Source organism: Diadema antillarum, unplaced genomic scaffold (assembly GCF_040938485.1).
Source record: "Diadema antillarum isolate AM-2024a unplaced genomic scaffold, OU_Dant_1.0 seq00000688_RagTag, whole genome shotgun sequence".
NCBI lineage: Eukaryota > Metazoa > Echinodermata > Echinoidea > Diadematoida > Diadematidae > Diadema > Diadema antillarum.
In genome coordinates, this window is record NW_027271593.1 from 179,930 (window position 1) to 195,487 (window position 15,558).

The 15,558-nt window shown below is 39.7% G+C and overlaps 1 protein-coding gene across 1 annotated transcript in view; it reads right to left on the minus strand.

Moving 5' to 3' along the window:
• Nucleotides 1-15,558, minus strand: part of LOC139737293 (neuronal acetylcholine receptor subunit alpha-3-like) — a 78,594-nt gene that overhangs the window by 13,394 nt on the left and 49,642 nt on the right. Inside the window, exon 2 of the mRNA XM_071647967.1 lies at nt 7,315-7,457. Coding sequence (XP_071504068.1) covers nt 7,315-7,457 — 143 coding nt within the window. The remainder of the gene's footprint in view (nt 1-7,314; nt 7,458-15,558) is intronic.

Genomic DNA, 15,558 nt, shown 5'->3' on the forward strand with positions numbered 1-15,558 from the left:
GGAAGAGACAGTGGAATGAAAAATGGCGGCTATGAATAGAAGGAAAACATCTCCAGCGTTACGCACTTTCAGGATCTTGAAATCAAGACGTTTTGAAGTGACCAGTAATGGGATAGTGAGCAATGGCGAGTAGTAGAGCACAGCCCCGCCGCAATGCAGTGTCTTGGAAGATTGCCTTCTTCCTTTGATCATAACACGAGTCATCTGACTTTAAAGGGATGGTATAGTTTTGCTTGAGATGGGGATTTATGTTTTACAAACCACTTATGTGGAATATATTCATAAGAGCATACCATTCCAATAGTAATTCAAAGTACTGTTTGTTTGATATCCAAAGACAAAGCGAAACAACCAAACTGATTCTAAAAGGTGGGTCGCATCATTTTATGTAATATATATATATATAAGATTATATTCAAATCCTCTTAGCATCTTTATTATTTCTTTATGTAGTTTGCGTGTAATTATTTCCCAGAAAGTTCAATCTGGATCCCCATCTCAACCAAAACTATACCATCCCTTTAAAGGGTGTGTACAGTTCTGGTCGAGGTGAAGATTTAGCTTTTAACGTTTTGTGAGATATTCAGAAACCACTCTATGATATGTCAAAGAGCATGCAGATCTAAGGGGTATCAAAAGTTTATTCGATGAAAATCGGTTTTGAAATGGCTGAGATATCCAAAAACAAAGTGAAACGAAGAGATACTAATAAAGTTGGGGCATGTTGCCTTTTATTATTAGCACTTTTTTGGATATCTCAGCCATTTGAAAACCAATTTTCATCAGATAAACGTTGAATCCTTCTTAAAATTACATGCTCTTTCATATTTCGTAAGAGGCTTTTCATTATCTCACTTATAGGAATGCTTAAAACATGAATCCCTACCTCAACCAGTACTGTACAGTCCCTTTAACTGTTTAGCAACAGTTAAACTTCAAAACATTTGAGGTAGGCCCACCACATGGTTGTGATTACTTTTAATTATGAAAAAAGGGTGATGTTCGTAATTACGAAAGGTTGGTTATTCCGGAACACACAAATTCTGTATACATGTACCTATAAGATAAATGTTCGTTGATTTGGTTCATACTGTAACACAATAATTTGGTTCATACTGTATCAATCTGAATGTTCGTCAATCCGAAAAGTAGATAAGATTCGTTATCATTACGAGCGCTTGTTTATCCGAATAATGGGGAAAATTGTTATTTGGAAGATTCGTTGATTTGAAAATAAAATAAGCTTCGTTATTCCGAAATCGAAGCACCATGGTGATAAACAGTGTCTCTAAAACTATACGGATACAGGATCTTCTCGAAACTTCTTTGGTAGTCATAATGTTTGAGTATTAACGAACTCATTTTCCCCTTTTCTATCATCATGAAGGTTTGATTCTCTCTCGGTCAGTCGTTTCCCTTGCCAAGAAATTGTGACAACGTGCTATTTTTTTTTTTGAGGGGGGGGGGGGGGGGCTTATGCAACTTACTTAAAAGACAGAGGAGCTTTCATTGCTTAGTTCTTAGCCCTGCAGTCATTGCCTTAACTGGCTATACTGAAACCGAGAAGGACTACGCCATTTTTTCCCAATCTAAAACTATGCTAAAGAAACCTTAAGTGTCAGAGGAAAATCGCGTTTTGAATTGATGTATTTAAAGGACTTCAGATTGACTCTGAAATATACAACTACGATATTAAGATTCCTTCCGACAGCTTAAAAGACTGATTGCAAGAAGTCACTGATAAATGTGGTGCTTAACTTATGTTATCATCACAAAATCATGAACTGAGATTCGCTTGATTACAGTAAACACTGAAATCTGGTAAAACACCTCGGCTTAGCCGCCAGGCAGTGCGCGTTCTTTGTTTGTATAGGTAACAACAGTCGTAGGGGCAATTAGCAACTATTCCAAAATGTTGATGTGTGTCAACCGACTTTCTTCTTTTCTTTTAAAAATCTCATGTGATCATGTGATTATTGTCCTAGAGATGGATTTAGAAATTAGATGAATCTGCGTGGAGTGGCTAAAACAACAACCATAATTTAAGGGGATTTCCCCTTTAAAACCTTTAAAACCCCAGATTCCTGAGTCTGAATACCAAACGTAATGGAAACAGCAAACTTCCCACACACATGCACAGTCGCTTGGTAGTGTGATGTCTGCTAGCATCTAGCGTACTAGTAATTACATGACCTGATTCGCGGCCCTGTAATAAGGTAATATCGATCTCTGCACGTCGCCGAATCGAGGCGAACTCGCGCCGACGCTCCGTGCCGCGAGCCGAGCAGGTGTGGCGATTGGGGCCGCCCCCACGGGGTCGGCGCTCAGTGCCTTCCGACCGTTCCGCCGCTGATGACGCCCGGCCCCTTGTTGATCCAGGCTGAATCAATAGGTTATCAAACTCGAACTGAAAGTTGGTCTGGCAGGAGCCGCATCGTTGTAGCCGCAATCGCGCCGGAAATCATTTCGAGCGCGACAGGTTCCACGGAGACTTCCCTCTTTTTTTGTCCTTTCATTTTCTCTTCGATCATGATGAAATAACTTTTGCGTTCAATCATGCGGTCGCGCCAAAAACCAAAGCAACTCGGTCTTGCTGGTGCATATTCAATGGAATACAGATTTTCCCCCTTGCTGGAATGAAGGCATTGAAAAAAAAATATATCGCTAGCTGTGCGATTCTGGCATGAATCGACAAGTTTTAGATTCTGCTTCTGCTTACAGTGGATACAACATTCGATTTATGGCGATTTGATTACGATCCATAGGGCTTTCCAGCATACACGCGTCTTGATATCGATACCTTGATGTTTTCCGTCTAATCATAAAGCTGGAACTTCTGATCAGCTGACAAAATTTTCGTTCCGCCTTACTTTCCTTATCCATCGTAGATTATTACGATCGACCCCCCGTATAATCTGACCCTCTGCTAAATAGACCACACATAGGGCTTCTTGTGGTCATTTGAGCCCACTTAGGTCATGGTCTCATTCCTTGGACATCACAGATGGTCTTGAAGCTTCCAAGAACTGTTCGATTTTATTTCGATAGAAGTAGCTGCTCGCGATTGAGCGTCGAGCCATGTGATACTGTCTGGATAGAGGGCGGCCTTACCTATACTGTTGAAGAGTGACCCGCAAATAAAAGAGAGGTTGTAACAGAATATAAATGTATTCAGTTCAATTCAATTCAATTCAGTTTAATTCAATTTAATTCAATTCAACTTTATTTCATTTTCTTCTCAACAAAATAAGCAAAGTAATTAGTAAAATTGGAAATGCATTCGAATGATACACAGAAGTAAAAATCACAGTATGTCCATATCTATCATGTCTATGATCAGTACAAGACGAGACATTGATTGTACAGGCACACTTATTAACATGTTCTGCGAAAAATGGAGGTAACCAATCAAATTACTATGCTTGTAATTATGTGGGTACCTCAGAAGGAAGGTGGGAAGAGGAAATGGAGAGATTATTATTTCGTCACAACGAAATCTCATTCGACGATACTACCGATTCCTTTGAACAAAATAATATAAAAGATGACAATTTTGCTCCGTATAGTAAACTCACTGACTTTATGTTGACTTTAGTTTTGTGTCTTACCTTGTTTCAGTTTTTGTATCCTTAAAAACTGAAGGCGACATGTCAATGGCATTACTTTGATCAGACGGCTTTAGTTTGGACAGTTATCCGCTCTAACCTAACCGAAGGGGAAGAATATCCCGGCAGACAGTTGTTTATTTGATATGATAACCACATCCCTCCAAACAGATGCGGTATCAGAGACACGCGGCCAAACATTATACAGAGGATGATACAGCGAGATAACCGGCCAGCCTGCGTGTCGTACGCGCGCGATAGTCCTCGTCGCGTAATGTATATGTTCATTGTATCGAATATTGTCAAAATGACGCGCATTTGTTTATAACACGATACCGCGCAGCTGCCAAGAGCATCTTAATTAGCCCGATTGGTGGAGTGGAATCAAGTTAGGATGCCTCAGCATCCCCGTGTCTCAATCCTGTCAATAACAGTCACTTAACAGATAAATAGCGGGCGGTTACCATGAAACATGGCACCTCTCGAGCTCTAAGAGTTCTAGCTGTTCCCTCTCTTCGTGCCTTCATGGTCTGGTCGAACGAAATGTTTACTTTTATGAAGACTATTCGAAGGCACATTGTTTAGACTACAGATGAAAGAAAAAAAAAGAAATAAACAGCATCATTATCATCGCGTGAATTGAAACTGTCAAAACGTAATCACTTGGATTCTTTCGAGAGTTAACCGCGAGAGTGCGAGCGAAGGCGGGAACGCACAGCGGATGGCAAACATGCTTGCTGACACGTACACGTCCTACCAACTCTCTTTTGCCGCAGATACTTCTGCATTCCGTCTGCGAAAGGGTTGCGGGCGGGGAAGGATACACGTACGACAATGTCTAAAGCATCGGGTCACCCATAAATCTGTCCCACTGTTAACATTGCCTCAAGTTGACGGTTGTTACGAATGCCAATGACGTTGAGAAAGTGTGTCCACAAGCCCTTGTGATACTGATCATGCTTTCCCGCATGCATGCTTGAGTGTGTACCTTAGGTGTCCGGGTACCTTACGTGATGCATTCATAATGGAACTGCACTGAGTCGAAGCTATCTTAAAGGAAATTAAATGGTATAGTATTGGTGGAAATAAGGATTGGACTTTTAACTTTTTGCGAGATACCAAGAAACCGCTTATGAAATAGTATAGAACATACCATTCTAAGAAGAATTCAAAGTTAATTAAATGAAAATCGATTTTGGAATGGCTGAAACATCCAAAATAAGGTAAAACAAAGAGATCCTAAGAAAGGGTGGGTCCTACCTTTTATTAGGATTGATCTGTTTTGGATATCTCAGCCATTTCAAGACCAATTTTCATCAAATAAACGTTGAATCCCTCTTGGGATTACATGCTCTTTCATATTCCATCAGAAGTTTCTCGTTATCTCACCAAAAAAGTTAAAAACCTGAAGTTATAGGTCTCAACTTAAAGTATGCGATCCCTTTAACACACGTAACCTCACCAGCGTGACATTTTCCCCACCGATGATGACAGATTAAAGAAACATGAGTAAGCCTCAAATCCGAGTCAAAGAAGTACATAAAGAACGATTTAAAGACAATACTATTATATTATCAAAATGTAGATATAGCAACAATATGACGCAGTAATGCTCTTCTTATCCTGCATGCATTCCATGACTGGCTGAAGCAGTGGTCATAGGAGGAGAATAAGTAGAAGAAATCCAGAGAGACAGACAGAGAGAGAGAGAGAGAGAGAGAGAGAGAGAGAGAGAGAGAGAGAGAGACAGAGAGAGAGGGATAGAGAATGAGAGAGGCCAAAGTCCAATACAAATAAGAGAAAACGAAATCGTTACAGTGTTATTGGACACAGTTTTGGCGCGCGAAGTTGGTCACCTTTTCACAAGTATAGGTTGAGGAGTATTTTGTAGATTACAGCTGCAAACGATATTGTTTCATTTGAACTGCGCGAAAATTCTCACCAAGCGATTGATTCGAAATGTCAGCGTAATAAAGAACGGTGAGGGACACTTTGGTCTCAAATAAAGAATGATATATGCAATAAAAAAATCCACACACGACAAACATCCCCAAGGAATACAAGGGAAAGTACTATACGACTCCCTTCGCGGGGAGTTCAAGATGACATGACTAGTACGCCTACACTGTACATCCATATTTACCTCACGTGTGCTCCACGAACAATCCCCACTCGTTGATCAGCGGGGCTGTGTATTTGTGGAACCGTTATTCAAATCAGAAATCATAAAATAGCTCTCTATCTATATCTATTTATCTATCCATCCATGTATTTGTTCATAACCAATCTATCTATATGAAACACATGATGACTAGAAGAAGGCAAACAGGTCATTTCATCTTTCGAAACAGTGATTTTTGTAACAAGATTTTGATCGATGTCTCGAGGGGGTCCAATGAAACACCCCTGGGCCAGGAATGCTGCATAATGGTGGATGGAAAGTCTGCCTTTCTCATAAGCATTAGGTCGCCACTGACGTTGTTTTTGTTCCCAGAAATCTCTGGTAGTCATTAAGGGTTCGTGCCTAAGTGGTATTTGTTCATGATTTCGTCTCCCCCCTTTTTTTTTTCAAACTGTTCATAGGTCTCTTGGTGTTTCCCACCCCCTTCTTTCTTCTCCTGGTCCTCGATCCTCTTTAAACACTCAGTCTTGATTTGAAGTCGGATTTGCTCGAGAGCCACTGATCAATCTTTCTGAGTGTCTTTAGAGCCATGCTTTGGAGGGGAGAGCGGTTTTCCTGATTGGAGGATGCCGGTTTGAAGTTGGAATTAATGAAGCAGCTCTCCTCGGCTTGGTGCCTTCGGAGGCAGTTATTTCCTGACAAAACGGTCTGCGGTATTTCAGAGATCGTCTGCAAACAACTTGCTGAGAATTTCACGATCATAGATGGATTCTCTCTGGATAATAAGTTATCCCGAGTTATCACATTTTCGGCTCATTTGCGTATGTTGTTGAACATGATATTCATTTTATTTGATTTAAAGGGATGGTATAGTTTCGGTTGAGATGGGGCTTCAAGTTTTCAGCATTTTTTGATGATTTCTTTTCTGATAATGAAAAACCTCTAATGAAATATGAAAAACGTGCAATTCTAGAAAAAAATTCCCAGTTTATTTGATGAAAATTGGTTTTGAAATGGCTGAGATATCCAAAACAAAGCGGTCCTAGTAACAGGTGAGCCGACCTTTTATTAGAATGGCTTTGTTTTACTTTGTTTTTGGATATCTCAGCCATTTCAAAGCCAATTTTCTTCAAAAATAATAAACTTTGAACTCCTCTTTGAATTGTATGCTTCATAGCATTTCATTAAGTGCTTTCCAAGATTTCACAAAATGTTAAAAGCTGATTTTTTACCTCTTCCCATACTATACTATCTCTTTAGGTTTGGTGTATTTTATTCTGACAAGAATAATATGACATAATATTGCCATTGTAAGAACTTGAAATACTAGGTTTAAAAAATGGTGCTACAGTATAGAATCAAAAACGTGCAGATACATACAAGGTAAGCGGAGGCCTGCATGGCGAGCAGTGACTAATGGCTACAAACACAATTAACCATATTGATTGAAATGAGAAAGAGAAAGACATGGGCCGGATAACTGTCATTCGGCGTAGCATTTTCCCCTATCTTTTCATGTCATATTATACCTATGGGCCAGCTATAGGCTAGGGATTTCTTGCACATTGCGTACTCTTCAATACGTACCACGTCTATGATCTGTGATATGGACAGTCCCATGTAGACGGTTAATGCCTCGGACTCGTTACGAACCGGGCGAACGTTGGACTCGTAAGCCTCGATCACAAGATCTTCTAGCAACTTCTCTTCTTCCTTCGATCCATGGCAGCCTGTAACGGTAGAGGGAGACAAACAATGTTAAATGTACACCATCTCATGCATTCTACTAGATTGTATCTACGAGTATCATTTTCACCATTAGCGAGTTTTAGATCTGCGACGCGAACTCTAAAGACGACGTTACATAGGCTAAAAATGGTGTTCTGCACATGCGCAAGGCAGCTGTTTCAATTGTTCAACCCGGGAGGTTGCGTCGTCTTAGCGTTCGCGTCGCAGAGCTGAAGCTCGCTGTTATCACAGATGTGTGACACACACACACACACGAGCTCCCCCCCCCCCAAAAAAAAATAAAAAAATGTCCAAACATATTCATCTTACATAAGATACATTCAAAATAGTGAAGTCGCAGTAAAAGGTGAATTTAGATCTGACTATTTATAGGAATTGATCCACCTTTGTAAAGAGGGAGAATTTCATCGGTCTGATTTCAGGGAAACTGTCAGAGGCACTTCTTCTTATTTTCCTCAACTTTTTCTTCTCTCACTCAAACTCTTCTCTCCCCCTCCCGCCACCATAAGTACGAACACTAACAACACTCGAAGCCTTCATTTTGTTGATCCACGTTTAGCGGAGATGGCGGCTCTCCGCATCTACGGGACAGGAATTCTAAATGAAGTAAAAGCGTTGTCAGCCTACATCCGGCTTGTCTTACGATAGACCATCCTACTGTGTCCTAACACACAGACACACACTGAGACACACATACACACATGCAACACATGCACACACACACATGCATAAATAGAGATACACACAAGGGCCACACACACGCAAACGCACACACACACACACACACACACACACACACACACACACACACAGAGGAACGAGGCTAGCTTGCAGAGTACATCTCCATAAAATGACATTGCTTGAAACTTTGCAAAAGTGGTATTACAGAACATCGATTTCTTTCTCCTCACCATGCTCACGTTATACAATAGTTATTAATGTTTTGAATGTGGTATGGGAAATCATCATTGACCTTGAAATGGAGGGGGGGGGGGGACAACATTGCATTCCAGTTTACCGAGAGGGTCATCTTTATCTGATGGCTATAACGTTTGAGCATATAACCTTCAATTTTAGTGTTAGATGCGAGAAATTTGTTATTCAGGAAAGTTCTATTTTCAAGTAAAAGTGAAATGACGTCACTAGTTTCTTGACAGCATCAGAAGATGATTCACAAGGCACACTAACAGCCAGAGGGTCGGTAAATCATCGGATGTTGAAAAAATGAATTGGTCACGTGATCAAGGTGATGCTTACTGTATGCTACTCTTCTTTTTATTTTTAATTCGGGAATAACCTTGTTGTATGGGGGAAGGTCGTGATATGTACATTAGCTGAATTAAAAAAAAAAGATATATATACATAAATATTCCTTCTTGAAAAAATAGAAGAAGCGACATTTCGCGTTGATAAAAACAAAAGCAAGAAAATGTTTTGATCAATGTCACGTCAAAATGGACTGGGATAGGTGAACACGAGCATAGTATTGGTGTAAGTTTATTCATTTATTTTCAATTGATAAAGCATGCATGCATAGAAATGTGCCAACAGCATGAACATATATGGCAGAACAAGGTGGCTGATAAAAAGGCGAAATGGTTAATGCGAAGGCAATGTAGCCTTATTTTAACTAACCTCCGGGAAAATAAACTCAGTGACTACGTGAAAGCACAGCATTTAACTACAAAGTCGAAATATAGATACATAAAACTAAGCCCTTTGCGTTGCCGATCGCAGAAAATAAACTTTTGTTTCATGAATTCCAATGCAAATGTCACAACTAACTCGACAAACACCGAAGTCACTCTGTTTCTCCACCAGTTACTGCTAGCGGGGGGGGGGGGGGGGGGGGGGGGGGGGATAGAACATAACGAACTTTTGTCGACTAAAAAGGTGCTAACCTTAATCTTGTGTCGCCGCAAATGTGCTACGGAAGATTTGACGGCGATTCAGATGGCGACGCGACGATTGACTCTTACAATACTGTAAGAGGGGAATTAGTCAAATGAGACTATGCATAATGTATGAAAATCAAACGTTTGTATCCAGACGACACATCTTTTTTTTTTCGGAGTGTTCAGAAATGTTGCTCGCTCAAAATGTAAGTGCCGTGCAATCCTTGCCGTGTGGAGATGGCTCCGTCCCAAGTTTGTTACTTATTGACTAACTGACGTCATCCGTTATTTCGCATTTCTCTTTCATTCAGGTTTGTAAAGTTTCGACGAATTCGATATTGCCCCCCCCCCCCCCGTAAAAAGGGTAGACAGGAAATGGATAATGAATAAGAATAGCAAATTCTTATACGGCGCATTTCAGACTTGAAAACAATTTCAATGCGCTTTACAAACAAATTATACCACAGAACAAATTATAACAACAAAATTGCAATTTACCAAATACTATATTTTACTCTAAACATCTTTTTCTTATACGTACATAAGGGGTCAGAGTTGCCAATACATCTGACAAAGTTACATTAATAAATTCTTTCAACAAACATAACAAACATAATTATGCTGTTCTGTATAAATAAGTTTTGCGTTTGAGATTAATAGAGAGACAGACAGGCAGACAGACAGACAGAGATGGAGAGGGAGGGAGAGAGAGAGGGAGAAAGGGAAATCTGGGGAAAACAATATTGTATGCTTGTTTGTTTATTTGTTTAAATTCTGCATTTAATCATATACAAATTGAATAAAAATTTCAAAGGCAAAAAGGACAAAGAGGAACATGTGTAGTGATTTAAAATGATGACATAACATTACACAAAATAGATAAGCATAAGCGATAGCAAAGTGCAGTAGTCATGTACAAAATATTTGAATGAGAAACATTGTAAGTATTTTCCTGTAAATAACAGAGATAATTGATCGAATGCAAGAAACCATTACATATATCTATAACAATTTTTTTTCTTTACCCTATCTTCTTATTGCCACAGCAAGGCATAAATTTGAACCAAGATCAACGAAATACGTGAAAAACAAAAGTTCGTCAGATAATCTCAAAAACTTCCAACATGACACAGGTATATCATATTATAAATAATGCAGTGTAATGTGAAATGGTACGAACCATTTCATTACAACCACTTGTTAGAACTGTCTTAATAACGCCATCTAAAGTTCGGTACAATAGCGAAAGGGGACAAGGTTGTGTTATGGAAGCAAAGGCACAGCGAACTTTAGTTATCTCAATGATTCTAGAATCTCATATTTTCTCACTTTTGAGAATTCCATGTAAGTATATTGTACATGTATATAAACAATATTAACAAATGTTTTTGAAACAAACTACTTTCCCACTTGATGCTCTCTCTGCAAAAGACTAGCCAGCAAGCTACTGCAAGCCAACATGCAAGTGCCTCCGTGGAATCGAGTGTTAGTTTAAAATTCGCACCCCTGCAATTGAATTTGTTTTCGCTGAGTGTTTTAGGTGGAAAGAAGACGCATGACACACCCAACGTATTCCTTCCTGTACAGGTATTATGACTTCAAGCTAAACACGAATAATGACCATCGGATTCTTCCCCCATTGGGCCTCTGGTGTTTGTTAGGTGAGCAACAACCTTAATGCGCGGGTTGTGTCAATTATTTGGGCAGTCGAGTTTTATTGGATTATATTATTTTCTACTCTTATCTTCCCTCTCTCTCCTCGTATCTCTCCCCTCTGTCTCTTCCTTTCTCTCCCTCTCTCTCTCTCCCTCTCACTCCATATCTCCCTCTCTCTGTACCACCATCTCTCTCGTTCTCTCTTTCTTCGCAAATGCCGAGGCTCACTTTTCTTTCCTGGAGGGCAAGATTATTTCAGATGAAACCAAATTTCCTTGCTCTGCTTGCCTTAATAATCCAGTTTAAGCCAGTTTCCATTAGCACCTTTCCCTCTCCCCTTCTCTTTCTCTCTCTCTTCCTCTTTGCTAAAGGTCTACCCTCTTTTCAAAATGGCGAAGAATTATTATCTTGAAGCCTAAACACGATTTTCGTCGTAAATAGACTGATTTCCCTGTTAAATGCCACTTATTATCACGACAATTTACAGGTAGAAGTCTTTGTTTGCGTGCTCTCTTAAGAAGTTATTTTTTTTCCTTTAATTGACTTGATGATAATCTTTGATATGATAGTATAGCATGAACGGAAAATAGATGACCCTTACTTACTATGCAGCGCGGTAAATATCTTCAGGCAGGTGTTATAAAGGATCACAATATGAATGCAAAGTAAGATTAAATATCACTTTGGTCTTATTTCTATCACAATGAAGTTAATCGAATCATCTCTCTCTGTACACCTACGATTAGGATCCAATATAAATTAGATTCAGTGAAACTTCACACTCGATATTCTGACTTCAGAGAGAGGTTAAGCAATTATCGGTTGTATATTTGGTTGATTTTTGAAGAAAAATGACATTTTCTGCATATAGATGCATGGCGATTTGGAGTGGGAATTGCCATATCCAATAAAAGATAACAAACAAAGAAACGAGTAAGATATAGTTCAGAGTCTTCTAATACTACATAGATTCTTATGAAAATGTTTGGTGGAAATTGATTGAAAAGTGCGAAAAGGATGAGACAACCTTTAAGCGTGTCATCTCGACTCTCGAAACTTTGTCACGGCTATCCTCCTCGGAAAACAACTAGGCTTGTTTTGATCATGTTTCTTTTATTTCCTTTCAAAATATTACAGATGACACACTTCCATCGAGTTTAGGCAACATTCCGCTCCTTTTAGCTTCTACTTTCAATTTACATTGATATAAGAAAAGATGTTCGTAAAAGAAGGTGAATGTACTCCAGGAGATATTTCGATTGTATCATGAAAGATGAGAAGTTGTGCACTAAAGGTGAATGCCGTCCATAGTCTCCACAATAATCGCCTTATTCGGAGGTAGTATTATGTTAATATTCTCCCTTTTGCGTAAAACCCCGATATAATTCGGACACAGTTGAGTATGAAAAGTGATTTAAACGATACTTTCCTTTGAAACAGCATGTCCTGAAACCAAATTATAACGCTTCAGAAATGTTCTACTAACATAGATGAAAAAGACAATATAGCGCTACATCCGCTCCTCAAAAAAGTCCCCAGCAACACACGCGCACACACACACACACACACACACACACACACACACACACACACACACACACACACACACACACACACACACACACACACACACACACACATAAAAAAAGAAACTTTTAAAAAGGTGACAGGAAGAAATGGCGTTCGCAGAAGATGGCGCGGCTAACTGGTCGTCTGCGTCAATATTGGCGTGCTCCAGCAGAGGTGTGATTGTGAATACGGGTAATTCACGTCACAACGCACCTCGCCTTCTACCCTACGTTACAGGTATGAGCAATCGATAATTCCCGTATGGATCAAATCCGTAGAATATTTGAAGATTTTTCATAGATGATAATATAGTGCACATCCAAAGCGCGCTGCTAGTCTGCGGTTCTCACCAACGAAATGTTATGAAAACAAATTCTTAATGACACGCGAGAGTAACACAACCAAATGGCGACGAAGAGTTTGTCACAAGGATGTAGACATATCTATATAAAACTTGCAATTAAACTGATGCGTGCCCTGATTTTTTGAGTGGTGTAAATTTGATTTTAAAAATTTTATCAAAGAGGCCATCGGTAGATCCTACTTCCTCCCCCATTCGCCCCCCCCCCAAAAAAAAAAAGACCTTCAAGAGAGATTTCAAACCTACTGGGCTTTTGAAGTCCAAGAAATAACAGAGATGGAACGAATTATGAATGCAAACACAAACTTCTCAATTTCATTGCGGAGATAATCATCTCAACGTTTTCTGAATCAACCATTTCACCAAACTAGCACAGAAATCTGAAAATCCTTTCGAAATAGCAATAGTATCGGCAGTATAGGCACTGCGTCATCATAATCCCATCTTTAACACTTAAATATTTTGGATTTGACGAAACGGCCTAGAAATCCAGACAAAGACACCGCAGGAATAACGTATAGGCCTACTAGTAGATCAGGAAGAATGTCATCATGCTTCATTTCTGCGCTTCGGTTTCGATGGCTCACAATAAACTGCGCTAAATTGTTTTATTGAATACACCGTATACGCTAATATTTTATATCATGCACGCAGCCACACAGACAGACAGACAGACAGACAGACAGACACACACACACACACACACATGACGTTTGCATGGCATTCTTATTGTTTCTAACACATTGACTTTATATCTTAGTGATGTTAGTCTTGAGAGTTCGCATTCAATGACTACAATGATATAATGAAAAAATATTCCGTGAATTCGGGAAGAGCTGCATCTTAATGTCAGATTTCTGAATTTGTATATGAGTTGCGTTTTGCAGCTTCCGTATGTGAATAGTATGAGTGCTTGTACCTTATACCGGGCAAAGACTTGCTGGAGAGCAGACTAAGGCTGACGCAGGTGCTGTGATGAAATAAAAAATAAGCCGAAACTAATAGTGGATCATTAATGAGATAGGACACCAGTCTGCAGCGGGCTTGATGAGTGATGTGTATGTACTTGACGATACGGAATTCAGAAATAAAGATAATGAACGCTATTAAAAGCAGACGAATACCAAAGACTCTCACAGACCCAAGATAATAGCCTTCAATGCCAGACAACATCATATCATCTGACTCACATTAAACAGAAATGTGAGGGCTGTAAATCTCATATCATCAATTAATGCCACAAGCAGAAGTACTGGTAGTAGTAGTAGTAGTGGTAGTAGTAGTAGTAGTAGTAGTAGTAGTAGTAGTAGTAGTAGTAGTAGTAGTAGTAGTAGTAGTAGTAGGAGAGAGGAACTAGAAGAAGAAGAAGAAGAAGAAGAAGAAGAAGAAGAAGAAGAAGAAGAAGAAGAAGAAGAAAAAAAAAAAAGAAGAAGAAGAAGAAGAAGAAAAAAAAAAGAAGAAGAAGAAGAAAAGAAAAAGAAGAAGAAGAAGAAGAAGAAGAAGAAGAAGAAGAAGAAGAAGAAGAAGATGATGATGATGATGATCTTTCCAGACATGCACACAGCTCGGCCTGTAAAGATGCAGCCGGTTAACATCTCGACCAAGTGTTATTCGGTTCACGGACAACTTGACCCAGCTCTTCGAATCACAAACGACAATGGGGCTCGGCGTAACACTGCTCCTGCTCCACAAACGGCACAAACCTGCACGACAGTACGGCTGTGAGGAAATCCAATATTGAACAAAATTGGGGCGTCTCTGATGCAAATAGAATGTTGGCTAGCTTTTCTTCATGTCATTTTTTCGCGCCTTCGCTTTCGCCAGTTGTCCCCCTCGCCAATATTTAAAGAGTCACGTGACACGACTGACAAACAGTTCATATTGATGTAATCAACAGGCGAGAGAACCGCACGGACGGAGTTTCTTCATTTGATTAAAGAATGTAGAATGCCGTTTCTCTCTTTCCTGATGTGTCCCTTTATTGCCTTCAAAGCAGACCTTTTATTTCTCTCGGAAAAGGGAAGCCAATTTGGTTTTGCCACCATCTGTTTGCGTAACGTGAAAAGCGTTCTTGATCGCACATTCCTTCACTTCGTTGTCATCTGCATTCAGTATTCAAAGTGCGAGACATTAATGACTACCCCTGAAAAAAGGACAAAATCTTCGGGATGATACCAGAGATGAATACTAAGAGTATGTATGGACGCTTGTCTGTGTATGTGTGTGTGTGTGAGGGGGGGGGGGGGTTGATGGGGTGTCGAAGTGGTGCTTTGTTTTCATTGTTTAGACATTATGTACGATATGGTATAAAGGATGAAAGGGTGAGACACTGTGAATGTGAGTGTGTGTGCGTATGAAGTTCAGAAGTATTATATGCATGAAGTTAAGACTGCCAATAACGCATATGGGACGAAGAGAATGTGCGAGTTTGGCTGTCGATGTGTATGTGTGCTTGAGGGGTTCAATAAACTTCTTCAAAAAGTTGTGGTATGATGAAACCGTGAGTATGTATGTGTTTTAGAGGTCTATAGTGATTTTTGGCTCAATTCTTAATCGTTCCTCAGAGTCTTCGCTTCTGAGATACCGATCTTATGATCATGA